The sequence below is a fragment of the Conger conger genome, chromosome 12 (assembly GCF_963514075.1).
Source record: "Conger conger chromosome 12, fConCon1.1, whole genome shotgun sequence".
Taxonomy (NCBI): Eukaryota; Metazoa; Chordata; class Actinopteri; order Anguilliformes; family Congridae; genus Conger; species Conger conger.
In genome coordinates this window covers 41983904-42010234 of record NC_083771.1, presented here as the reverse complement: position 1 = coordinate 42010234, position 26331 = coordinate 41983904, and the positions used below count along the sequence as shown (strand labels likewise).

The following is a 26331-nucleotide window of genomic DNA, read 5'->3' as shown; positions in this document are numbered from 1 at the left end:
ATCTTTGCATTATTGATTCATTATAAATGTTTTAACAACACAACTCCTATAGTCACAACCCAGTGTCTTTTGCCAGGACATTGTATCCAGCATAAGAACAATGTGTCTCATGCTTTATCTTTGCAACACCATAGATTTTATCAACTGCAAAGCAATTTATCACTTTTGTGAACACAATATTGATAGGGGAAAAAAACATTACCAGGGCCAAAGTTTGGGTTTCCTGTCAGTTAGTACATTGTAACTCCTCGGGCAACTATAACGGCTTGTAAATGCTTCCTGTAGCCAGTCTCAGTTCTTGCTTTTAGAATTTTCCCCCATTAGTAATCTTCTTTTTTAAAAGAATGATCCACAAGGGTTCCCAAACTTTTGCACAGGGCCATTTTCATTTTTATATAATGAATAAACAGTAAAAAAAACTAAAAAGAAGAGCAGTCTTGCTTTAAAATTCACAGAAAGGTCTAATGTTTACTATTTAGAGTTCAGGTTTGCTTTTGATCATGTATAGATTCATGGTAACAGACATTTAAAACAGGGGTGTCCAAATTTTTGGTGCCCCATGGTATTTGCAGAGAAATGAGCATGAGTTTTGCATTGTTGCATTGTGGAGAGTACACAAGATGGGAGATGTGCCAGAATATTAAGAGGAGAAAAAAAAAAAGTATGGTGAAATGAGGGAGTAAATTATTTTAAATCATTATAGTTTGCTTATACTGTTTCATACCAAAAAAAAAGCTTTATCATTTGTATTGCATGTGCCAGTAAGAATGACCCTGTGTGGAGCATATGTGGTGAGCACCATATGAAAGATAGGAAACAGTGGTTAATGTTTTACACTGAAAACAACATTACATTACAAGACTCCTATAATCTGGGTTCTTTCATTATGTAAGAAATGAATAAATGTGTCTTTCATCAGTCGCTCATTTCTCTTAAATAGTTACATTTATTGTGTGAAAATGTTTTAGATTGAAAAATTCAACATTTGGCATGTCATCATTTACACAAAGCAGAAAATACAAAAAGGTATGGTGGAAACACATGAAGTACAGAAAAGAATAAAAGTTCATGTGGCTGCTTTTTACACAAACAGCTGTTACAAAAATGACACTCTGTCCACACACTTACTTGTACTGCAAGGATGACTATTACACATTTAACTGAACAATTTTGCTTTATCTCCCGAAGCTAGTCATTATTAGACAAAACATCGTAAAGTACCCTGCTATGTAAAAATAGCCAATTGATCTCCTTGATTTGTTACTCTTTTGGATCCAAAAGCTAGTCCTCATTGGAGCACTCAGTCAAGATTTGCGATCCATGAATGCTGCAACAATTTTCTGTCTCAACCCTGACAGAGAGATGAGGATTGCCTCCTGTAAAACAGTTACATATTACATTACATTACAGGCATTGAGCAGACGCTCTTATCCAGAGCAACGTACAACAAAGTGACAAGTTTGTTAAAGGTCCCATATTGTGTATTTTCCAACCATTTTCGGCCTTGACATCCATAAGAAGGCGTGTGTGGTTTTAAATTCCAAAAACAATCTCTATCCAGTTTTGAATGTCCATTCTCCAGCACCTCTGAGCTTTACCAAGAACAGGCTGTTTTAGTGACTGTGTCTTTATTGGTATCAGTGAACTTCTGTTCTGATTGGCTGGCTAACTCCAAATAATGTAATGCCTCTGTGCCAGGCGCTTGGATTTGTTCCTGCGGCAAGGTGAGCCATGCTGAAGCAAACAAGCCTATCGTTGTGATGCCACTACTTAAATGCACATTTTCTTCATTCAGATTGTGTGGATTTATTTGTGGACAGTGCGTTTTGATACTTTCACAGTGGCTTTTATAACCCTTTCAGCTCCTTTAAAGTCCACATTGCAAGGGAAATGTCATTTTCCACAATACGGGTCCCTTTAATGCATTAATTTCCATTTCACTAAAAGAGACATCAAAAGGGAGGTCAGGTAATTAGAAGATCAAGGAGAATGTTTACCTCGGTACGTATGGTCCTGCTGCCCTGATTCGGGCACGTGTTGAGGTAAAGGTCAAACAGAACACTGGGGTCAGTGACATCCAGGTTCTGATCAGTGTCCACACTGACCTCCAGTCCTTGCAGCCCCCCAAACACTACCAACATATGTCTGCAAGAGAATACGGTGATGGGGGAAAAAATCCATTATGATGGAGAAGACCAAGACATATAATCATGCTTTTATTTCGGAGGAGATACCAAACTGAGTCGCCACAGTCCTTAAAAGTCATAACAAACATTATATTCTTGCAAAGAGCAGTGATTACTGGTGTTAATGGCAAAATTAGCAACCTGGCTCTCTCCATGTGGCCACCTAATCATCCCCGTTTATTTGGTGAAATGATCCTCTCCACAGCCGACATGTGGTATGCACTGTGATGCTAAATGTTAATCTCTTCACTGTGAAGTTCTTTTAGATTATGGGATGAAAGTTATTATATAATAAATACAATTCATTATTATTACTAATTTATTCAGCAAATTAGTGCCCTGTTTGTTGTGTATGTACTGGATTTTGTGTTCTCATTACAAGTCATTGCATGTGATATTTATGGAACTTACTTAAATGGTGATAGTGGCACACAGTCAATGTTGCTGCCCCTTTCTGATGTACCAATGGTCAGATCATAGCCCTCTTTATGTGGACATTCAGTGAACACATTACCTGTGCGCAAACAAAAAGGGACAGTGAAACTACCAAAAACCACAAGCTTTTCGTTTCAAGGCTGATGACATTGGTGCCAACTGAATCATAAAAAGGTGGTTGCTGCAGACATTCAAATAGAGGACTAGTCAACGGGGGGGATTGTCTAGCGGGTGCAGCTTGCCTTATTCACTAGTAAGCACAGATTCAGTACAACGCTCTCTGGTGATGCAACCCTCAGGTTAAAAATAACGATGCTACCTTTAGCCAAGTGGTATTTCACCTTTAGCTGATTATTTACAGAGCCACTGTTCAAATTTCACCTTGGGTGAGTGTTTCTTACTCATTACAGTACCGGTAATGTATTGCAGTATGTAATTACATCACAGTTCACAAAAAAAAAAACAAGTGCATAAAACCCAAGCAGCAGAGTGCAGGTAACCAATGGTAATGACTCACTGAGACAGGAAGCAAGGCGCACGCTGTAGCCCCAATACAGTCCACCTTCAGTCCGCGGTGAGTGCGGTGCCACCACAACTCCTTTGTGGACTTTGCTCTCTGTGCAAGCATTGAAATGGATAAGGTGTTGAAGGCTGACTGTCGTTCATCAATTACGCGCAATTGTTAAGTGTGAGTGTGCATCACCTGCGATCTGGGTCTTGTTTAAGCGAACGGTGACCCTCAAACCAGCTTGCAACTGCTTGTCGATCTGTACTTCCTGAAATTTATGAATACAAACATTTTTATTTTTGATTTGCCAAGATGTCATCTGAGACTATGCACTGTTCTTTTTACCCATTTCCCATATATGCATAAAATATTTATGCAATTCAAGATAATGAAACTTGGTCACAAAGGGAATATTTTGTTGAAACTTATTGATATAACCTGCACTGAACTAACAAGATAGTTTTTTTTAAATTCTGAGCTTAATGTTAAATGGTTGTGTAACACAAACATCCGGTTGTGGATCATTCACCTGAGCAGTATGTGAAATAAAGGAAAACATGGAGATCCTCACCTTCCTCATGCCACAGTTGACAAAGGAACCTTTTCCTGCTTTGCTTGGCCTGTCCAGTATCACGCCCTCCCTGAACTCTGCATCCTCATCTACTCTCATATGATGAGGGCTGTCCAAAGGGTTCAGCAGTCCTAACAAATGGACATAAAACCAGCACTATGAGACATGAGACCAGTAGTTTTACTACTTTTCTTTTTTTCAATTTTGCTATGCATATAGACTTTGCCAGAAACTAACTTCTCACCAGCAAACTGTAAGTCCTGGTGCTTGGGGAAAAAAGATTTCCGTAGATACCTGAGGATATGTATAACAAAAATAAATAAATAATCAAAAATATAAATAACCAAATGTACAAAATGAGTAGTTTCAATCATTAAAACTTACTGCGGACATTCCAAATACTGTAGTATCCGAGCAAGCTGCACACAAGCTTGCCCTTTTTTTCCAATACCATTAAATTCTCCTTCAACACTCCTGCAAAACAACAATACAAAGAAACAGTATACCCTTATATCAGGCACCATGTCATTAGCAGTGAAACGAAACACTTAATAGTTCAAATATATAAAGGTTATCAACAACATGCAAACAATTCTCACTACACTAAGACATAAAAGCTAAGTTAGCGAGAGTATACATTTATTTGCATACTTACTTCGTATCCTCCCCTTCCTCGTCAAATATGACCACCTCATCCACGCAAAATACAGCGCAGGCTCTAGCTATCTGTCCCGCGAGGTACGTGCGCAGTTCAGGAGACTGGGCATTGTCCATCACAGACCCCGGTAAGGCGATGCTCACTGTGTATTGGCGACCTAATAGGACAAACAGTAACAGACTTCAGCACAAAACAGTCGGTCGTTTAAAAAATGGCTGCAGACAGGGTTAACCAACCGTTGCTTTTCTCTTGCTGTTCTAGCACCAACTGCTCCTTTTGCTGTTCTTCATCTTTGATTCGCTTCTCTAGCTGTTTGATGAGTTTTGCTTCCTTCCGTTTCTTCTTCTCTTCATTTCCTACCAATCGAAATTCATAATAAAAACAACGCATTTTAGGACTGAAGAGAATTTCCTGGATTCAGTGATTTGCTCACAATGCACAGTTAAGATACTTGAGTGCTTCTGTTTTAACACCAATTTAACTTGTACCTGTGGGTGTGTTTATAGATTTTTGCGACTGGCTACGATTTGAAGTCACAGTGTAAACATTCCACAGGGCCGGTGCGGTGGAGACACCAGAAACGGGTGACAAATCGCCACCACACCATTGTTGTGTCAAAGTCTTTGGAAATGCAAAAATATTGGTATTCCTAACTTTGTCGGATCACGTGCTAATTATGTGTAGGGAGCGAGCAAATTCCAAAACGCGCTTTACGTTAATTATCTGGAATCATTGCAGCGACTCTAGGAGACACGATTTGATGGGTGAAACGGACTTCAGCACAACCAAGAGCGCAAAACATTGACTTCAGGCTGCACTGCCACTCTGCAACACAGATTTCAATACAGAGTTACTCACGTTCGGCTTTCCATTTTTTCCAATCAGTCTTTCCTTCGGCCTGGAAAAATGAGCACAGTAGCGTTTTGGTGACAATTCATTGAAAGCAACATGCTAAGCTAACCAATGCGGAGTTGATGTCTGCGCCACAAAACGTGTTTCCTTCGTACCAAACTATATTTAAATCATCATTCGCCAAAGCTGTATCTGTCTTCCTAAAATACTTAAAATAATAATAAACGTTTCGGCACAGTATTTCTCAGAAAATGAAAACAATTGCATACCTCATTTAGAATGACTTTTTCCTTCTTCAGTACAGTACTTCGCAACATGTTTATCTCTATCACGCGTGAGGTCTTCTTATTCTTCTTCGTTGTTTAACGGTAGTTAACATCCATGGTGCATTACCGCCACCTTCTGCTCCGGAGTGCGGTTCAGAGATTATAATAATCGGCCATATAAAATAAATGACCAATACTTCCTATTCATGTATTGATCACCCATGTAATGTAAATTCTCATTAAAATATTTGTACCTACCTATATTCTAAAAATATACCCGTCTCCCTTAAAAAGGAGGACGAAAGCTTGATATGTTCCCCTTCAGCTATACCCAATAATCTTTCTAATGTGAATATTTGTCTTTTTTCCCTCAATTTAGCCGTCATCACTTCTCTCTGTCTTATACCCACTACACGCCATAAGGATATGTTCCATTGACTCCTCTTGTTCACAGCTCCCACGCAAAACTGTTTGCTGAGATTTTTCCTGTTGAATTAAAACAATCATTTACATGATCTGTCATTTATAGTAACATTCCATTGGTATTTCAAAATAAAGGTTATTTTGCCATAGCTCTTGGTAGTCAAGGGCTGACAGCCTATCAAAGCTACAGGAGACTGCATGTACAAATAATTAAAACTTTGTCTTTCCGTCACCAAATAATGGTATCAGAAACGTCAAGAACTTCCCAGACTGTGTTACCAGCAGACCTACCAGAATGTTCACTTATCCACCAATGTTTGGCACAGGTTCATCTTGGACCAACTCATAAATTGTTTCAAGCTGGGATTTTAAGATCAAAAGGCTTTGCTCATTTGTAATCTGTATGTGTCAAGTAATTAATTATATTTGAGGTCCACCAGTGTCTTCCCTTTTTTTCTTGTATTGTACTTCAGTCCTCCGCCAGCTAGAGGTCACAATAGCGTCTTTGTCAAGCCGCTTCAAGCAATTATCCCATCTGCACCATCTGAATAATCTAAGATGATAACATAATTGCCATGAATTAAGCACAGCTTATTATCGACAGCAATGTATACAAGCGACACCCCCATGTTAAATTTTGTTTGAATTTAAGTCGATGTCTGGAGTAATAATATTGAACATGTCAACTGTATAATCGTATTAATTTTAATCGTTCTTAATTTTCCTGAGAACAAAACTGTCAACAGAACTGCCTATGACTTATATGTGGACTATTTTCCACATACTCACAACAGCTCTAGTGTACCTGTGCAAAGCAGTGCAAGCATTTTCAGCAACAGATTTAATCATACAAAATATCGCTTTCAATCATGAAATAATCTTAAATACAAGCCAGTGCTCACTAGATTGTTCCTTAACGATTAAGAAAAATACATCTAGAAATAAATACAACTAATGATTTTCTTAAAATAAAGACAACTAATGATTTTGTTCATAAAACCTTTGCGGTCATCAATCCTCAACACTATGGGCACTGTCTACAAAGGTCATGGTGAATTTGTGCCTATACAGTGCCTTGCAAAAATGATTCACACCCATGACAAATTCTCACAAGATTCAACACAAATATTAACACAAAAAAGGCAAAGCTGATATCCAAGATAGGGAACTGCCTAAATGCCATTGGATATGAAGCATGGTGGCTCGGTTGCTGAAGGTTTGTTTCTACTCTTTTCTTTGTTGCTTGCTCCACTCCTTCAGGATTTCCTCAGCAGCATTTAGTGTGGAGTCTTCCTGTTGGGTGAAATATCAGCAGTGAAGCTTTAGACACAACTTATTGGAAGATGAGGTCTAATACTTTTCCCACTTAAAAAAAAGAAGAAAAAAAAAGAAAATCCCATGAAGGGTTACCTTGACAAAGCAGAACCTGATGTAATTTTCAAAGTCTTTGCAGTGTTCCAGACTGTAAAATGCAGAGACTGGTATTGTGGCCAAACCCTGCCAAAAAAAGCATGAACATCACCTTCCAGTTTGACCAGAATCATGATAATAATAAATAATAATAATTACATTTACATTTACATTTTAGTCATTTGGCAGACGCTTTTAATCCAAAGCGACTTACAAGTGCATAGGTTCTACCACAAGTCAAAGCATCACATCCAGAACTAGAAAAATACACCAGGACTGCTGTTCTAAACATATAGTCGTCATCATAAGTGCAATTTATTTATTTATTTATTTTTTTTTGGGGGGGGGGTTAGACAGGGATAGGGGTATCAGAAGGGGGGGGCGGGGTAAATCAGGAGGGGGGACTAAGGTAGAGTTTGAAGAGGTGTGTTTTGAGTCTGCGTCGAAATAGGGGGAGGGATTCTGCTGTCCTGACAGTGGTAGGCAAGTCATTCCACCACTGAGGAACCAGAACGGAAAACAGGCGTGAACGTGCAGCTCGACCGCCAGGTGCCCGTAGAGAGGGAATCGTAAGGCGACCAGAGCTGGCAGACCGGAGTGGTCTAGCTGGGGAGTAGGGAGTGATCAGGGATTGTATGTAATGTGGGGCAGTCCCCTTAGCAGCCTGAAATGCCAACACTAGGGCCTTGAATCGGATGCGTAATTAGCAATTTAGTCAACACGTTTATTCAAAGTGACTTTATAGTTTATTAGACTAATCCCCCTGGACCAATGCAGGGTTAAAGGCCTTGCTGAAGGGCCCAACAGCTGGGCGGATCTTATCGTAGCTACACTGGGGCTTGAACCACCAACCTTCCAGGTGCCAGTCATGTACCTCAGCCACTAGGCCACAGGCTACCCCTGAGACCAGGCTGCACATGATACCAGAACAGAATCCAACTTCTGAGGGAAATGACACTTCAAATGTTGATCAGGACGAAATGCAAAATTGAATCTATACACATCGTTGTTCCATGTTTCTTAACCTTATTCTTGGTTCATGGGGCTGCTGGGTGGCTCATTTGGATGAGGCACTGCTCTGTGTTGCATGGATGAACCCTGGGTTGGGCTAACTGTGGCTGATAGCCCTGCAGGGGGTGATAGACAATTGGAAACTGGGCATGAAATTATTTTTAAAAAAAAACCTTATTCTTGATGAGCCACTTGACAAATCTGTAATCACGAGGTTCATCTTGTGTGCTTGAATCATGAAAGTCCACATCTGTTAAAAAAAGAGATACATGAATAAGATGCCTACAGAACACTAAAACATGCAAAGCTATCAGAAACTAGGGGTGCGGAGTATTTGTAGCTCATTTCTGAAGCTGTTGTGGATCTTTTTGCTTTTCCACCTCCAGGAACCTGGGCCAATTTTGCTTCCTGGGGCATGGGTCCTTTTAGGCATAACCCCAAAAGGAAGCCTTCTGGACAGATTACAGACTTGCCATGCAATACAATGTCAGTCTAAATAAGCAGTTTAGGCTTGGAATAAGACTCAAAGGAGTGAAATGGTAGTTGGTCACACTTTCTAGTTTCTTATATGCAATTCACACAAGAGGGCATTGAAGAAAGACGATGAAAGTATTAAATACATCCGTTCTTTAGTTTTGGAGAAGTAAATGTATCTTCCTATTTTCAAGCGGTTGAGAGTGTTCTCCTCGTTGTGGGTCACATGAGGATAACCACTTCCCTTATCACTCCCCTATAACTCGTGACCCATAGTTTGCGCTGCTGGACGACAGGTAAGACAACGCATACTAAGTTACACTAAGTTAGCTAGCTTGTGAAAATAGGCAGCAGAGACCGGGAACTCGTATGAGAGGAAAGAGAGCGAGATCGGAGTGTCGATGAGCCGAAAAGCTATCACGAGTCGGGTAATTTACTTTACCTTTGTTATTTTAGTTTGTTATTGTAGCCTGGATCACATAACGGTGACCGGTGAAGACTTTTGTTTACTTTTCCATTTGTGGTGTATGCTCTCTCTGTCTCACTCCAGCTTCTGTTACATAATAAACACTGGTGAAAACCGACATTCATGGTGCCTCCCTGTGACCATCTCTTCTGTCGCCCCAGGGGTGTGTCATGGGATGAGACACACTGTATAAAAAATACCCTTTAATAAAATCTGAAAATCTGCACATGTGAATGTGAATGGTTTCATTACAAAACACTACAAAACTAAGAGTGTACAGAGCCAAATAAAGAAGAAATGTCCTGGTCCCAAAAATGATGGCGCGCACAGCATGTGGAATGGCTTAGATGAAAGTACTCACTCAGAGACGAAATGTCAGCTATCATGAAGTATCCTCCCTCTGGCATGATGGGTTGTAGGCCCACATCCACCAGACACTGGGCCAGTTTCTGACGCTTCTGATTAATCCTTTCAGGCAGCTGGAGGAAGTAGCTCTCTGGTTTCCCAAAACACTCAAACTCCCTCTGGAATCCATGAGCAACCGCCTCCTGAGAAGGATCACACGACAGTGAGCGAGTGTTCCCAGAGGATTTAATTACTGAGAATAATTAACTCAGTCAAGACTGAGAACATGGTTAGTTGTTTTTCCATTCTTACACAATAGTCAACAAAGTGTTCAATCATGTGTTGTTTTCACCTGAGCTGCAGTGGCACAATGGTAGACGGAATTCTGATGGACGGTTTTCAGGTGCTTTAAAATGTGGCCAGGACCCATTGCCCAGCCCACCTGAAACATAAATGATGCAAAAGAAATGTGCGTGTGTGAAATTATGAAAAATGTTTCTGAGGTGAGGAATATTCCAATCTCTGTTCACCTTCCATCCTGTGGCACTGAAACTCTTCCCTGCACTTCCAATGGTAACTGTTCTTTCCCACATTCCTGGAAGGCTGGCTGCATGGAAATTATACAAGGGAATGTTTTCAAAGTGATAAAAATGCAGAGTAATACATATAATAAATGACTTAATTTCTGAATTCCTGAGAAGATGGCATTCTTGCCTTCACTTAAGTCACATTTTCTTAATATACACATTTTGTACCCTATTGCATTTCTTACAGAATACATATTCTATTCTCACCAATATATTTCCACACTTTTTATTTTATTTAGACAGTAGCGATTACTAGGGATCTTAAGTGTGAGATTTATTCCAAATCCTCTGTTCTCAAAAAACCATATCATAATTATTGAATACATATGTATGGTTTATGTGATTGCTTCTTATTGAGTTTGAGCTGGCATTATAGCAACTACCTACTGCTGAATGTTTCTCACCTATTTTCACATGCGTTGCACCATCGTAGGTGAGCCACTCATACACCTCATCACTGATGCACACCACATCATGTTTAACACACAAGTCAGCAATCATCTGTAGCTCCTCCAGCTTGTACACCTGTGTGAGGGGTAGGAGTAAAAGCCACTGAAATCACTGCAACAGAAGATGGTCATAGACATCCTAAAGGCAGGATCATCACCTTTCCCAGGGGGTTGTTGGGAGTGTTTAGGACAATGGCTTTTGTGCGTTCTGTGAATTTACTTGCCAGCTCCTTAGGAGATAAAACCCAATCTCCACTGGACAAGGCCTTTCCTGTCTCTTTGTTCTGGAAAAAAACAACAACAACAGTGATATGGATACAGCCACCAATAATCATTCATTATCACAATAATAATAATCAATAATCATGTTAATGGTTCATTTAGAATTATACACTCACCAACCACTTTATTAGGAACATTTTTACTTTATTACACCTACTTATTCATGCGAATCAGCCAATTGTGCGGCAGTGCAATGCGTACAACCATGTAGATACGGGTCACAAGCTTCAGTTAATGTTCACATCAACCATCAGAAACGGGGGAAAACGTGACTAAGTGACTTTGACCATGGAATGATTGTTGGTGCAGATAGGGTGGTTTGAATATCTCAGAAACTGCTGATCCCCTGGGATTTTCACCAACACTAGTCTCTAGAGTTTGCAAAGAATGGTGCAAAAAACAAAAAAAAAAAATCCAGTGAGCAGCAGTTCTGCAGACAGAAACGCCTTGCTAATGAGAGATGTCAGAGGAGAATAGGCAGACTGGTCAAAGCTGACAGGAAGGTAACAGTAACGCAAATAAGCACTCATTACAACAGTGGTTTACAGAAGAGCATCTCTGAACACACATCACATCATAACTCTAAGTGGATAGGCTACAGCAGTAGAAGTAAAAATAAAAAAGTCTAATAAATACCTAATAAAGTGCCTGGTGAGTGTATATAGGCAGGCTGTTCACACAACCTCCAGTTCATGCCATTTTCCCACTTCTGGGTCTCTCCCTGAAGGCAGATACATATAGCAGATACTGTAGGCCTACATCCCTAATGCCTATGACATTATTTAAAAGCTTACCTGTCTTAAAGGCACGTAGACAGCTTTTCCACCAGCCATTTTAACCATTGGCTGGTAGCAGTCAAAGAACGGTTCAATAATTATCACCTCAAAAAGAAAAAAAGACCAAAGGTTACCCTGGTTCACTTCTTACATTAGGATAAGACAAAGACAACACAAAATACCACAATTACCTCATCTCCCTCATCCACCAGTGCCTGAAATGTGCAGAACAGAGCTTGATAAGCACCCACAGTGACCAGGATGTCCTCAAATGGGTCAATCTCCTGGCCCACAATCCTCCCAAAGAACTTTGCAAGAATTTTCACCAGGGGTGGATGGCCCTGTGGGTATAGTTTTTGGCAACAGTGTTCACTTATTATTGCTTTCCTGTCCTGAACTGTATCAATTCATACATTATGAATTAAATCCATACAAACAGCTACTTAAACATGACAAAACAGCTGCAAAAACAGAAATGGGCAGGCCTGCTAGTCTTACAAATGCACGAGTGTACTGATGAAGCGAACATTCCCCGCTCACAGCTTGACAGAAGGCTTCCTGAATAAAGCTGGGTGGGGAAAAATCAGGAAAGCCCTGACCAAGGTTTACAACCTTGTATTCAGCAGCCAGCTGAGTGAATTCCACCCTAGCAAAGCAACAAAAAGACCATGTTGGACAGAATCATACAAGAGTTTACAGCTAATACAGCTTTTTGTGAAATGTATGAATCTCTGAATGTTTATAAGTCAATAACAAACCAATGTAAAAGATAGGACAATATAGATACAATTATTTCTAAATGCAGTTTTATGTGTTTGGTTAGAATGGATTGTGCATTTATAAATCAGCAATATAAATAAGTACCTTCCCTCCCATCATTATTGATTCCCAATTTAACAACACCATCCATCGTAAATGTGAGGTAAGCTCATCTTTTTTTCATAAAATAGTTCTGCACGTCTTTTCACCATACAATCTCACAAATAAACAAATGCTTCTCGCTGGGATGACACCTTATAGGTATAGACATTGTAACCCAAACCAGCAATATAGAATTATACACTAATTTGTAGGCTAAATTTTTTGCTTGGAAAATTTGATCCTTGAAAAACAAGAATACCATGCCCCGCCACCGTCATTTCTGAGAGTGTAGCGCGGTAGTTTTGCAGTTCATATTTTTAACCAGTCGCGGGCTTCAGGTGTTCTCCATTCTTCTGCCGTTCTGCCATTAGAATCTTGAACTATTTGTAATCGGTGCAATTGGAAATGGGACGCATGCAGAGAATTACCCTACCATATATTTTTGTCCACTCCATCGAGTCTGCGAGCATGTAGCCGACGTGACATGATGAACTGTAAAAATATTATAATTCGTGAATTTTTTGTTTTAGGCTTGCGTTATAAAAAAATAAGTCTCGCACACACATCACAGGTAAAATTAATAAAGAAACCATCAATGGGGAAATTATATATATATTTCAGTCCGCGTAGGACTACATTAATATTTAGTCATACGATTAACTTGAATAATACAGCGAGTTAGTGGCAAGGGGTACAATTTATGTGTCCCCTATTACTCGGGGTTACTGGTTTTGATATATTTCCGGTCCGACACTGTACAGCCACATTTACAGTAGATTTAATTATTCTTAACATACCAAGGAGGACTTGGCGTTTCCCCTTAAATCAAGTATTGCCGTTACAGAGGCAATAACAGTCTAAGATTTTCTGAACTGCGTGCATAAGTTACTTAAAGCTAAGTTAACTAATAACTAACGTCTTAAGAATGCAGCGTCTCAACTATTACATTAACTCACATTGCTAACATTTACAATCTTGTATTTAAAATAAAACGGCTATTTCGCAGCATTCCCTTTTTCCAGTTATTTTGTCTGATTAGTTTGCCTGCCCTTTATTCGTATCACCTCGGTTAGCTAGCTACTTCACTCTCCTGTTGGGACTTCCTGTATGGGTGGGATCATTTTTAAGCTTGCTTGTTAACCCTTTGCGATAATGTAGACACATGATGCAAGCAATTTCTTTGTCAAAGGAGATCCAAGGTTCGTCCCTGAAATGTGTTCTTGCGATGCCCTTTCTTTTCTGCACTGCGTAAAATGGCACATAGATCTTTGCACTCGCTGGAACAAAATAATATCGGCGCTTTCAGATTAATTTTGATAGAATACTCTCGTGGTTCTCAAACTTGGTCAGGGCCCCTGTATAGGCTGGGTTTTGTTAATCAATCACTTGCTGAATTCAGGTTGTTGAACACACGTGTTTAGGCTCCTTCAAAATGTATTAACACAATGCAGGTTTGGCTTGCCATTGGTTTTTGCTTTGAATTCTTTATCTACCAAGTGGAAGCTTTAGCGAAGTCACACTTTCGCTAATTAAGTGCTTATCGATTCACTTCAGCTTTTAATTTGATCAGATCAATTTTTTTTACCTCTTATTATTATCAGGTAACAAAAATGGCGGACCAAAAAAGGCAACTCTGAATACACACTCGGAAACTGGTAAAAGTTGGGAACAGTCTTTAATGAAAGTGGGCCCAGAGGTACACAAAATCCACGGGTATAAACTCTTCAGGGGCTCAAGAGAGCGGAGTCTGGAGAACGGAAATCTATTAGCAAGCTAGTGTCGTTGCTAGGAAACAGAACCTCTCAAGGTCCAATCCCCAATCAGTTGTAAAACAAGTCCAGGAAGTGAAAAGATCCCACGACAGCAAAGTCTGCAGAAAATGACTTCATTGTAGCACACGTGCACAATAGCTAGTTCAAATCCTCAGATTTCCAACCTTGAATAATAGACAAAACTCTTTTTAGGCACAATCCTTATCTCAGTACAACCAATAGCTTTCTTAAAAACCATCATATGACTTGGCTATGTTGCAGATATTTACTTTTCAGTCCTGAAACCATTGTGGCAAATTTTCCCCTTGATTCCCAAAACAAAGAAAGATCTTTTTACATACATCTTGTGCTATAGGCTGTGTCTTCTAATAAACTTAAATCTTTAACATGAAAAACATATGAAACACGGTGCTATTCACTATATAGTGTTTTCCAGAACTTTCTACGACCTATAGATCAGTTTTGGTGATTTCCACCTCATATTAATCATTTCACTTAACTTTGGATTACATGTGGATCACCTATGCATTTCTAACAACAATATTCATCAGTAAAAAGTCATAAAGAGTATACAGATGTACTGAGCACCAGTCAAATCAAAATCATAGAAATTATATGATAGACATCAATGAAAAATAAAAGTAAGTCATAGAGAGTATAGATAAACTGAACAGCAGTGACATCATAGAAGATATACATTAATCATCAAAGAAATCATGGAATATATATTACTACACATCTAATCACTACTTTCTTCTAAGTGACAAAACGTAATTCTTTAATCTTGCAGTCTTTGCTCTCTTTTCGACAGTGTACACTGTGGTTTCTTGCGTTTTCATAAGCTTGGTTATAAAAAGGTTCTAGGTTCATTCAATTTAATAAAAACAGCATACATATGATATATTGATTATATGTTGTGCATACATATATATTGATACACTCTTAGCATACATTTTCGAGAGCGTTGAAGGAACCAGCTTGTTCATTAGGGCAGAGTCTGATTTTGATTTGTACTTTTTTGGGGGGGGGGGTCTCCTGCTCTGTGAATTTTCCCTACACTAGCGAGAAAAAACACTAGTTAAAGTCCAAACTCAAAATAAGGCTATGGCTGACTGGAAAAAAAAGGAAGCTGGGGGGTAAAAACAGATACAGCTGAGTAGAAGTTACTGCCAAAATATTTCTTAGCTGGTATGAAGCAGGAGAGTTCATCGCTTGTACACAGACGATCTGGCGAGGAAGGAGCTTCTGAGTAACCCTCTTATGCTGGAGCTGATGAGGAAATCCAAGACTGGTGTGTATGGGGGCAGAGACTCCTGAAGCCAGCATGTGCCACACCTGCACCCAGTAGTGTAGGTTCACATACACACAGACAGAGGGAGACACACCCACACACAACCCAAGAGGGAGGGGAAACAAAAACACAGACACCGGGAAGGCAGGAACTGCTGACCTCATGACACTTATAACTGTAGGCAATATAGCGCAATGTGAACTTTATCATTCATCGTATGCATAGCTGTTTGTGACATAATATCATGAGAGGGTTATAATCCCTCAACAGACGAAAAGCATGTAATTAACACAAATTAACCCTTGTTTAAATTCTGTGATTGCCGTTGTAGTTGGAACCACCACCAAACACAGGACAGAGACCGAGGACTCATTCCAATCACTTAGAAGCAAGAGCATACCATTTGCCAAATTAGTTTTCTCTTTACTTATTTTTCTTTAATCTTTTCCTCACCTCCCGATGGGTGGAGCTCGGCGCAAGAAAATGAGAAAAGTAAGGGATTGGAGTGAGCGCGTCCATGCCATATTCCGCATTTGCTGTACAGAAGGGACAACGGCCTGTGAAAGGAACCAGTCTTAGATGCCGTGTGGCTTCAGGCTTGCAGTTAGAGGATGAGTTTACATTAGAAAATGTGTATCATTTGTTATCCAGAAAATATTTATTACCTTCAAGGGGTCTGAATATTGAATGCAGGTATTAGTATTAGAATAGATAAGAGTCAACACACAAAAAAAGGCAAATCTGATATCCAAGATGGGGAACTGCCTAAAGCCATTGGATATGAAGCATTGTGGCTCGGTTGCTGAAGGTTTGTTTCTACTTTTTTCTTTGTTGCTTGCTCCACTCCTTCAGGATTTCCTCAGCAGCATTTATTGTGGAGTCTTCCTGTTGGGTGAAATATCAGCAGTGAAGCTTTAGACACAACTTAGTGGAAGATGAGGTCTAATACTTTTCCCACTTAAAAAAAGAAAAAAAGAAAAGAAAATCCGATGAAGGGTTACCTTGACAAAGCAGAACCTGATGTAATTTTCAAAGTCTTTGCAGTGTTCCAGACTGTAAAATTCTGAGACTGGTATTGTGGCCAAACCCTGCCAAAACAAACAAACAAACAAACAAACAAACAAAATACATATCTGGCTGGTTACATGAACATCACCCTCTCATAACATGAAATGAGACCAGAATCCAATTTGACCAGAATCATGATAATAATAAATTATTATAATAATTTCCAATTTAGCCAAAGCGTTTATCCAAAATGTCTAACAGTTTATTAGACTAATCCCCCTGGACCAATGCAGGGTTAAGGGTCTTGCTTAAGTACCCAACTGCTGGGCGGATCTTATCATGGCTACACTGGGGCTTGAACCACCAACCTTCCAGGTGCCAGTCATATACCTCAACCACTAGGCCACAGGCTGCCCCTGAGACCAGGCTGCACATGATACCAGAACATAATCCAACTTCTGAGGGAAATACATTACATTACATTACATTACATTAATGGCATTGATGGACACTGATGGACATTGATGGCACTGATGGACACTATAATTGTTGATCAGGACGAAATGCAAAATTGAATTTAAACACACTGTTGTTCCATGTTTCTTAACCTTATTCTTGGTTCATGGGGCTCATGGGTGGTTCATTTGGATGAGGCACTGCTCTGTGTTGTAGAGATAAACCCTGGGTTGGGCTGACTGTGGCTGGTAGCCCTAAAGGGGGTCATGCACAATTGGCAACTGGGCATGAAATTTTTTTATAATGAAAAAAACCTTATTCTTGATGAGCCACTTGGCAAATCTGCAATCACGAGGTTCATCTTTTGTGCTTGAATCATGAAAGTCCACATCTGTTAAAAAAAGAGATACATCTTGAATAAGATGCCTACAGAACACTAAAACATGCAAAGCCAACAGAAACTAGGGAGATGCAACCTTTTCTTAAATTCATATGATGAGAGGAGTCATCCACAATCTGAACCAGGCATGTAGGTGTTTCCAAGGATTTTTTACAGAACAGCTTCAAAATAAGATAATTCTAATGACTCCTGAAAGGATAATTACACAAGAAGCCTTATAAGGTGTGCTTCTTTCTACAAAAGGCAGAAGAGATCGGGAACTTGTATGAGAGGAGAGAGAGCCAGAGAGAGAGTGTCGATGAGCTGAAAAGCTATTTTAGTCTGAAAAGCTATGTTATTATAGTTTGTTATTTTAGCCTGGGGTGGCACGGATGGTGCAGTGGGTAGCACTGCCGCCTCACAGCAAGGAGGTCCTGGGTTTGAATCCTGGTCGGCCGGGGCCTCTCTGTGCGGAGTTTGCATGTTCTCCCCGTGTCTGCGTGGGTTTCCTCCCACAGTCCAAAGACATGCAGGTTAGGCTGATTGGAGAGTCTAAATTGCCCGTAGGTATGAGTGTGTGAGTGAATGGTGTGTGTGCCCTGCGATGGACTGGTGACCTGTCCAGGGTGTATTCCTGCCTTTTGCCCAATGTATGCTGGGACAGGCTCCAGCCCCCCTGCAACCCTGTTCAAGATAAGCGGGTTAGGATAATGAATGAATGAATGAATGAATTTTAGCCTGGTCCATGTGAGGGTGACCAGTGAAGACTTTTGTTTACTTTTCCATTTGTGGTGTATGCACTCTCTCTCTCACTCCAGCTTCTGTTACATAATAATCACTGGTGAAAACCGACATTCATGGTACCTCCCTGTGACCATCTCTTCTGTCACCCCAGGGGTGTGTCACGGTATGAGACACACTGTATAAAAAATACCCTTTAATAAAATCTGAAAATCTGCACTTTAACCACATGTGAATGGTTTCATTACAAAACACTACAAAACAAAAAGTGTGTACAGAGCCAAATAAAGAAGAAATGTCCTAGTCCCAAAAATGATGGAGCGCACAGCATGTGGAATGGCTTAGATGAAAGTACTCACTCAGAGATGAAATGTCAGCTATCATGAAGTATCCTCCCTCTGGCATGATGGGCTGTAGGCCCACATCCACCAGACCCTGGGCCAGTTTCTGACGCTTGTGATGAATCCTTTCAGGCAGCTGGACAAAGTAGCTCTCTGGTTTCCCAAAACACTCAAACTCCCTCTGGAATCCATGAGCAACCGCCTCCTGAGAAGGATCACATGACAGTGAGCGAATGTTCCCAGAGGAGTAACATCAAATTACTGGGGATAATTCTTTTTTTTCATTCTTACACAACAGTCAACAAAGTGTTCAATCATGTGTTGTTTTTACCTGAGCTGCAGTGGCACAACAGTCGACAGTATTCAGATGGATGGTTTTCAGGTGCTTTAAAATGCGCCCAGAACCCATTGCCCAGCCCACCTGAAACATAAGTGATGTGTGTGTGTAATTATACACTCACTGAGCACTTTATTAAGTATTTATTCGTTTTTTCTTTTGCTGCTGAAGCCTATCCACTTAGAGGTTTGACGCGTTGTGTGTTCAGAGATGCTCTTCTGCTTACCGCTGTTGTAATGTGTGGTTATTTGCGTTACTATCACCTTCCTGTCAGCTCTGGCCCTTCTCCTCTCACCTCTCTCATTAACAACACGTTTTTGCCTGCAGATCTGCTGCTCACTGGATGTTTTTTGTTGTCGCCCGATTCTCTGAAAATTCTAGAGACTGTTGTGCGTGAAAAGATCAGCAGTTTCTGAGATACTCAAACCACCGTGTCTGGCACCAATAATCCCTCCACGGACAAAGTTACTTCAATCACAGTTCTTCCCCATTCCAACTTAAAAGCAGCTGAACCTTTTGACCATGTCTGCATGCTTTCCCTCGTTTAGTTGCTGCTAAATGCATGAAATATTGCTGATTACATATTTGTATTAACAAGCTGGTGTACAGGTCTACCTAATAAAGTGTTGATTGCGTTGTATATATCAATGTTTCTGAGGTGAGGAATATTCCAATCTCTGTTCACCTTCCATCCTGTGGCACTGAAACTCTTCCCTGCACTTCCAATGGTAACTGTTCTTTCCCACATTCCTGGAAGGCTGGCTGCATGGAAGTTATACAAGGGAATGTTTTCAAAGAGATAAAAATGGAGAGTAATACATATAATAAATGACTTAATTTCTGAATTCCTGAGAAGATGGCATTCTTGCCTTCACTTATGTCACATTTTCTTAATATACACATTTTGTACCCTATTGCATTTCTTACAGAATACATATTCTATTCTCACCAATATATTTCCACACTTTTTATTTTATTTAGACAGTAGCGATTACTAGGGATCTTAAGTGTGAGATTTATTCCAAATCCTCTGTTCTCAAAAAAAACACATCATAATTATTGAATACATATGTATGGTTTATGTGATTGCTTCTTATTGAGTTTGAGCTGGCATTATAGCAACTACCTACTGCTGAATGTTTCTCACCTATTTTCATATGCGTTGCACCATCGTAGGTGAGCCACTCATACACCTCATCACTGATGCACACCACATCATGTTTAACACACAAGTCAGCAATCATCTGTAGCTCCTCCAGCTTGTACACCTGTGTAAGGGGTAGGAGTAAAAGCCACTGAAATCACTGCAACAGAACATGGCCATAGACATCCTAAAGGCAGGATCATCACCTTTCCCAGGGGGTTGTTGGGAGTGTTCAGGACAATGGCTTTTGTGCGTTCTGTGAATTTACTTGCCAGCTCCTTAGGAGATAAAACCCAATCTGCACTGGACACGGCCTTTCCTGTCTCTTTGTTCTGGAACAACAACAACAACAACAGTGATATGGATACAGCCACCAATAACCATTCATTATCACAATAATAATCATGTTAATGGTTAATAATCATATTCATTCATTCATTATCCTAACCTGCTTATCCTGAACAGGGGGCTGGAGCCTATCTCAGCATATATTGGGCTAAAGGCAGGAACACACCCTGGACAGGTCACCGGTCCATCGCAGGGCACACACACCATTCACTCACACACTCATACTCTCATACCTACGGGCAATTTAGACTCTCCAATCAGCCTAACCTGCATGTCTTTGGACTGTGGGAGGAAACCCACGCAGACATGGGGAGAACATGCAAACTCCGCACAGAGAGGCCCCGGCCGACCAGGATTCGAACCCAGGACCTCCTTGCTGTGAGGCGGCAGTGCTACCCACTGCACCATCCGTGCCGCCTAATAATCATATTAATATTATTAATCAAACTAATATTATGATATTCACCACCAATAATCATTAGTGTCTGAAATTAATTTAGAATTTAGAATGACTATATAGGCAGGTTGTTCAGTTTATGCTATTCTGGGTCTCTCCCTGAGGGCAGATACATATAGCAGATACTGTAGGCCTACATCCCTAATGCATATGACATTATTTAAAAGCTTACCTGTCTTAAAGGCACGTAGACAGCTTTCCCACCAGCCATTTTAACCATTGGCTGGTAGCAGACAAAGAACGGTTCAATAATTATCACCTCAAAAAGAAAAAAGACCAAAGGTTACCCTGGGTACACTTCTTACATTAGGTTAAGACAAAGACAACACAAAATACCACAATTACCTCATCTCCCTCATCCACCAATGCCTGAAATGTGCAGAACAGAGCTTGATAAGCACCCACAGTGACCAGGATGTCCTCAAATGGGTCAATCTCCTGGCCCACAATCCTTCCAAAGAACTTTGCAAGAATTTTCACCAGGGGTGGATGGCCCTGTGGGTATAGTTTTTAGCAACATCACCTAATCATTTTCAGGAATATGCAAAACAATGAGATATATTTATGTCCCGATCATTCACCAATACTGCCCTATTGGCAAAAAGGCAGTAACTGCTCACAGAGTGAAACTGAGAAAAATTACTTCAAAGTTTCTCTTTTGTCCAGCCGAATGAATAATAGGCAGATCATTGGTGATAGGGTGGTTTGTACACTAATAGTGATATTCTTTTTTTCTTAATATTAACCATAACCTCTGATATGACCTTTGACCTTTAAACGGCAGTTTACTTTGCCTGAGTATGATCTTTTATATACTATGGGGTAATACTAAAGCAAAGGGAAGTATCTACTAATTGTATGTATTGATTCAGTATTACTTCTCCTTTCTTCTCTTAATGGGTAAGTAGTGTAATTACCACTGTAAAATACATATTTTCTGCTTTTCTGTTTTTCACCAGAAATGCTGATATGCAGTATACCGGTTTATATGGAGACATCTAAGTTACAGTGCATTTCCAGTTGAGTAACTTACTGTGATATATTGGGTGTGTCTTGTTCCCAGATTAAAGGGGAAGCAACCCATATCAATTATAGATATAGCATGTCAATTAATAAGAAGTCACAGTGAAGGACTGAGCTTGTCAGTCATTGTGCCAATTCAAGAACTAAACGACTTCCTCATTATTTAGTTCAAGTTACTGAACGCAATATACACATTCTGTTTTCGAATCCACATTAGCAATTAAATGAATCAGTGTTCAATAATAATATACAGGAACATGAAAGAAGTAGGCTAGTGATTGTAATGTTACTAGCCTATGTAACAGTCACTGTATTTGCACAGAATTAGCTAATTATTAAACTATGCGGGAGAAGTAAACGCTGGGGTGAAGATGTGTGCTGATTCGACAACCTTTCAAGATGAAATTTCAGAATAAAAACAATGACCATTAGCTAGCTAGTTAGTTACTTATTTATGAATGTTTTAAGGGAGTCGATAAAGTGTTGTCTATATCACAATGCTAGTTGACGCTAGCTAATAGCTCCACTGGCATTGCATGCTAACTACCTAATGTTAGATTGCGTGTTAAACGGTGCGCTCGTTCGGTATTTTTATTTATTTTATAACATGGAAACAATCAAATTAGTTCGTAGCTGTGTCTGGGCAATGTCTTTTTGCAGCCTCCAGGCAAGTTCGAACATAATACTTTGTAAAGATAAGTTGTGTTCAGTGACAGGTTGGGTTCACTGACAGTGACAATTTAGTGACAGTAGCTAAGGTCAACACAGTAAAACACAGTAGCTGCAGTCCGTAACACAGGGAAACTAAAATACGGTAACCTCAGTTACTGTGCCTTAGTTTCCCAGCTACTTTTTGCAGTTACTGTAAACATGACCCCTCGTTTCACCAAAAACACAACAGTAGAGAATGTGATATTTATCCACATGTATCATGACAATAGCCTAACTCACTTGGCAGTTACTGCCTTTTACCTCAGTAGGGGAGTATACAGCACATTGGAAGATAAACAGCAAAAGTGTTAATTTACTACTGCTTTCCTGTACTGAACTGTATCTATTCATACATTATAAATTAAATGTTACACTGGGGAGGACAGAGGAACCAGAAGCAGACACCGGGGTGTGGAAAATGGCAAGTTTACTAGCAGGTGAAGGGGCAGGCAGAGCACACTCACAAACAGGCGAAAGATCAAAAACCAGGGGGTCAGTCCACAGGCAAAAGTACAGAGGTTGATCCAACAGACGAGTCCAAAAAGTAGGCAGGGGTCAAACACAGGAAATCCAACAAGAAACAGGGAAATGGCAAACAAACAAGGCTTGGGCAAACAAACAAGGCTAGGGAAACAAGGCTCAGGAATAAGGGGGCTAGAACAGAGGGAAGGAATAAAGGGCTCGGGACTCAAAAACAGGACAAGACGAACTAGCCAGGTGCAACTGAAAAGGACAGGTATAAATACACAGGGGAATGAGACAAACTAGGCGGGGCATGGGAGTGAGGGCGGTCAAACAACTGAACATCAGGTGAGACACACGAAAGGGAAATAGCACAATAATGTTGGGGAAATGAAAACGCGGACTGGATTCACAAAGACACACATGTAATACAAACGGCTCCAGACTAGGGAGTAGACAATTGCAGAGAATCAGGAGATGCAGAGATACAAAGAGACAGGTGCGAATACTTCGCTGAAACCAAGCAAGTAATCAGTGATGGAATAGGGAGGCAGAGTTACAGAACAGAATTGAAACTGGAGATGCGTTAGTAAGTTAGATAAGTGATTTAAATTACAAATACCCAAAACTAGTGAATGTTAGTTTGTTAGTCTGACAAACATATTATTGTGTTATTTAGTATAATAGTTAGTTAGTACTGTACAAATTCTATGTTAGTTGGGATTAGTATATTGGTGTTGTGTACAAACGTGAAATGGAGAGAAAGCAGGAAGTAAGGAATGCAAGATTGGAAGGAAGATTGAACCCCGGAACTACCGTAAACACCCGAATAGTGGGGCACGCAGACAGTGGAGTGACTGGGCTCGTAAACATTCAGACTCAGACATCACAGGGGAAGACGAGTGCAAAGACTAATGAATATAAACAGAACACCAGACATGAATATGAAAAATAATAAATTACAAGAATAACGATAATAAACAATGATAAACTAACAGACAGAACACAGTAACATAACATTAAATCCATACGAACAGCTACTTAAACATCACAGAACAGCTGCAAAAACAGAAATCGTCAGGCCTGCTAGTCTTACAAATGGACGAGTGTACTGATGAAGCGAACATTCCCCGCTCACAGCTTGACAGAAGGCTTCCTGAATAAAGCTGGGTGGGGAAAAATCAGGAAAGCCCCGACCAAGGTTTACAGCTTTGTATTCAGCAGCCAGCTGAGCTAATTCCACCCTATCAAAGCAACAAAAAGATTGTGTTGGACATGATCACACTAGAGTTGTCAGTTTAAGAGCTTTTTGCCAAATCTCTGAATGTTTATCAGTCAATAACAAACCAATGTAAAAGATAGGACAATGTAGGGGCGGCCTGTAGCGTAGTGGTTAAGGTAAATGACTGGGACATGCAAAGTCGATGGTTGTAATCCAACTGTAGCCACAATAATATCCGCACAGCTGTTGGGCCCTTGAGCAAGGCCCTTAACCCTGCATTGCTCCAGGGGAGGATTGTCTCCTGCTTAGTCTGTACGTCGCTCTGTATAAGAGCATCTGCCAAATGCCAATAATGTAATGTAATGTAGATAAAGTTATTTCTAAATGCACTTTTATGTGTTTGGTTAGAATGGATTGTGCATTTATAAATAGTTCTGCACGTCTTTTCACCATAGAAATAAAGGAACAACAAGAGCCTAAATGCTTGTCGCTGGGATGGCACCTTACTGGTATAGAAATTGTGCAATATAGAATCCTTTTTGCTTGAAAGGCATGCTCATATGTCCCCAGACAAAACATCACTGTACTTTCAGGGTAGCCTACATTTGGGAAATTTGATCCTTGAAGAACAAAAATCTACCTCTACGGCCACGTCATTTCTGAGTGTAGCACGTTAGTTTGGCAGTCCAGATTTTAAGTGTTTTCCATTATTCTGCCATACTGCCATTAGAACACCTGGATGTTGAACTAGCCTATTTGTAATCGGTGCTTTGGGAAATGGGACTCATGCAGAGAATTACCTTACCATATGGAGTAATTGCCCGCACAATCGAGCCTGCGAGCATGTAGCCGACGTGACATGATGAACTGTAAAATAAATGCATTTAAATTTGTGGATTATTTAGGTTTGAGTTATCAAGACGCATTCTCACACACACCACAGGTAAAATTAATACAGAAACTATAAACTGGTCCGAGTCAGCCTACTTTAATACTTCGTCCTACGAATAACTTGAATAATGCAGCGGGTTAGTGGGTACTACGGGTACAATTTATGTGTCCCCTACCTTTCTCGGGGTTACTGGTCTTGTTATATTTCTGGTCCGACACTGTACAGCCACATTTACAGTAATTCTGAACATACCAAGGAGGACTTAAATCAAGTATTGCCGTGGAAATAACATTTACATCGGTCTAAAATGTCATGACAGTCTAAAATGTTCTGAATTGCAAAAGTTACATAATTACACAAGTTAACTTAGTTAGTTAATTAGTACCCTCTTAAGAACATCTAAACTATAACATTAACCCATATAGCCTAGCTAATTTACATTCTTGGATTTAAAATAAAAGCCATTTCACAGCATTCCCAGTTATTTTGTCTGAATAGATTGCCTACACTTTATTCGGATCACCACGTTTAGCTTGCTTCTCCACTCTCCTGTTGGGATTTCCTTGTTCCTTGTTCATTTCTAGAGTACATTATCAAGGGTGCTCAACAAGGGCGGATCCTTTTCAGGATGGTGTACCAACTTCCCTCTCTATGTGCACCTGACGGTCGAGCTGCATGTTCACACCTGTTTTCCGTTCTGGTTCCTCAGTGGTGGAATGACTTGCCTACCACTGTCAGGACAGCAAAATCCCTCCCCCTATTTCGACGCATGACTCAAAACCCACCTTTTCAAACTCTACCTTAGTCCTCCCTCCTGATTTCCCCCGCCCCTCCTTTCTGTTATCCCTATCCTTGTCTAACCCCCCCCAAAATTTTTTTAAAAATTGCACTTATGATGACGAGTATGTTTAGAACAGCATTCTATGTATATTTTCCTAGTTCTGGATGTGATGCTTTGACTTATGCTAGAACCTATGCACTTGTAAGTGACTAACTAACTAAATTGCCTTTGTGGTTGGGACCACCAGCAAACACAGGGACCGAGATCGGGGTTCATTCCAATCGCTCAGGGGCTACGGCATTCATTTTCGTTTATCTACCAAATGGAAGCTTTAGCGAAGCCACACTTTCGCTAATTAATGCTTATCGATTCACTTCAGCTTTTAATTTGATCCAATCAATTTTTG

The 26331-nt window shown here is 40.2% G+C and overlaps 2 protein-coding genes across 8 annotated transcripts; both read right to left on the bottom strand.

Annotated features, from left to right (window-relative positions):
• Positions 1-926: 926 nt before the first annotated feature.
• Positions 927-13675, bottom strand: LOC133141595 (uncharacterized). Its single transcript, XM_061262160.1, has 26 exons — positions 13274-13675; positions 12994-13054; positions 12198-12345; positions 11891-12040; positions 11718-11804; positions 10800-10925; positions 10597-10717; positions 10136-10212; positions 9958-10047; positions 9622-9808; positions 8494-8570; positions 7310-7396; positions 7128-7192; positions 6689-6704; positions 5480-5563; positions 5217-5256; positions 4595-4714; positions 4356-4515; positions 4085-4174; positions 3945-3994; positions 3701-3831; positions 3325-3397; positions 3139-3237; positions 2598-2700; positions 1998-2145; positions 927-1376 (listed from the first exon to the last, which is right to left on the bottom strand). The coding sequence occupies exons 1-26, from the start codon at positions 13353-13355 to the stop codon at positions 1305-1307; spliced, it is 2544 nt and encodes an 847-aa protein (XP_061118144.1). The 5' UTR covers positions 13356-13675; the 3' UTR covers positions 927-1304.
• Positions 13676-14429: 754 nt separating this feature from the next.
• LOC133105615 (kynurenine--oxoglutarate transaminase 1-like) lies at positions 14430-25765 on the bottom strand. 7 transcript variants are annotated; one of them, XM_061215819.1, is made up of 14 exons: positions 25652-25744; positions 25320-25386; positions 25058-25119; positions 24169-24274; positions 21180-21329; positions 21007-21093; positions 20236-20361; positions 20033-20153; positions 19571-19647; positions 18880-18969; positions 18567-18753; positions 17402-17478; positions 16625-16711; positions 14430-16508 (listed from the first exon to the last, which is right to left on the bottom strand). In XM_061215819.1, exons 1-14 carry the CDS (start codon positions 25720-25722, stop codon positions 16440-16442), a joined length of 1377 nt encoding a protein of 458 aa, XP_061071803.1. In that variant the 5' UTR covers positions 25723-25744; the 3' UTR covers positions 14430-16439. The 7 variants fall into 7 exon arrangements, with proteins under 7 accessions (XP_061071803.1, XP_061071802.1, XP_061071805.1 ...); XM_061215818.1 differs by having other exon boundaries at positions 24127-24274; positions 25652-25742; XM_061215821.1 differs by lacking the exon at positions 25320-25386 and having other exon boundaries at positions 24127-24274; positions 25652-25751.
• Positions 25766-26331: the final 566 nt, after the last annotated feature.

What these genes read in the sequence shown, in the direction of transcription:
- LOC133141595 (XM_061262160.1), bottom strand. Translation starts at nt 13,355, where the DNA reads ATGTTAAGAATAATTAAATCTACTGTAAATGTGGCTGTACAGTGTCGG. An exon ending in ATCAGTACACTCGTGCATTT is followed by an intron (nt 12,041 to 12,197) that starts GTAAGACTAGCA and finishes CTATACCCACAG; the next exon opens with GGCCATCCACCCCTGGTGAA. An exon ending in TGCAACGCATGTGAAAATAG is followed by an intron (nt 10,213 to 10,596) that starts GTGAGAAACATT and finishes ATTTCCATGCAG; the next exon opens with CCAGCCTTCCAGGAATGTGG.
- LOC133105615 (XM_061215818.1), bottom strand. Translation starts at nt 25,722, where the DNA reads ATGAACAAGGAACAAGGAAATCCCAACAGGAGAGTGGAGAAGCAAGCT. An exon ending in TGGTGGATGAGGGAGATGAG is followed by an intron (nt 21,094 to 21,179) that starts GTAATTGTGGTA and finishes TTTCTTTTTGAG; the next exon opens with GTGATAATTATTGAACCGTT. An exon ending in CCAACAACCCCCTGGGAAAG is followed by an intron (nt 20,154 to 20,235) that starts GTGATGATCCTG and finishes CCCCTTACACAG; the next exon opens with GTGTACAAGCTGGAGGAGCT.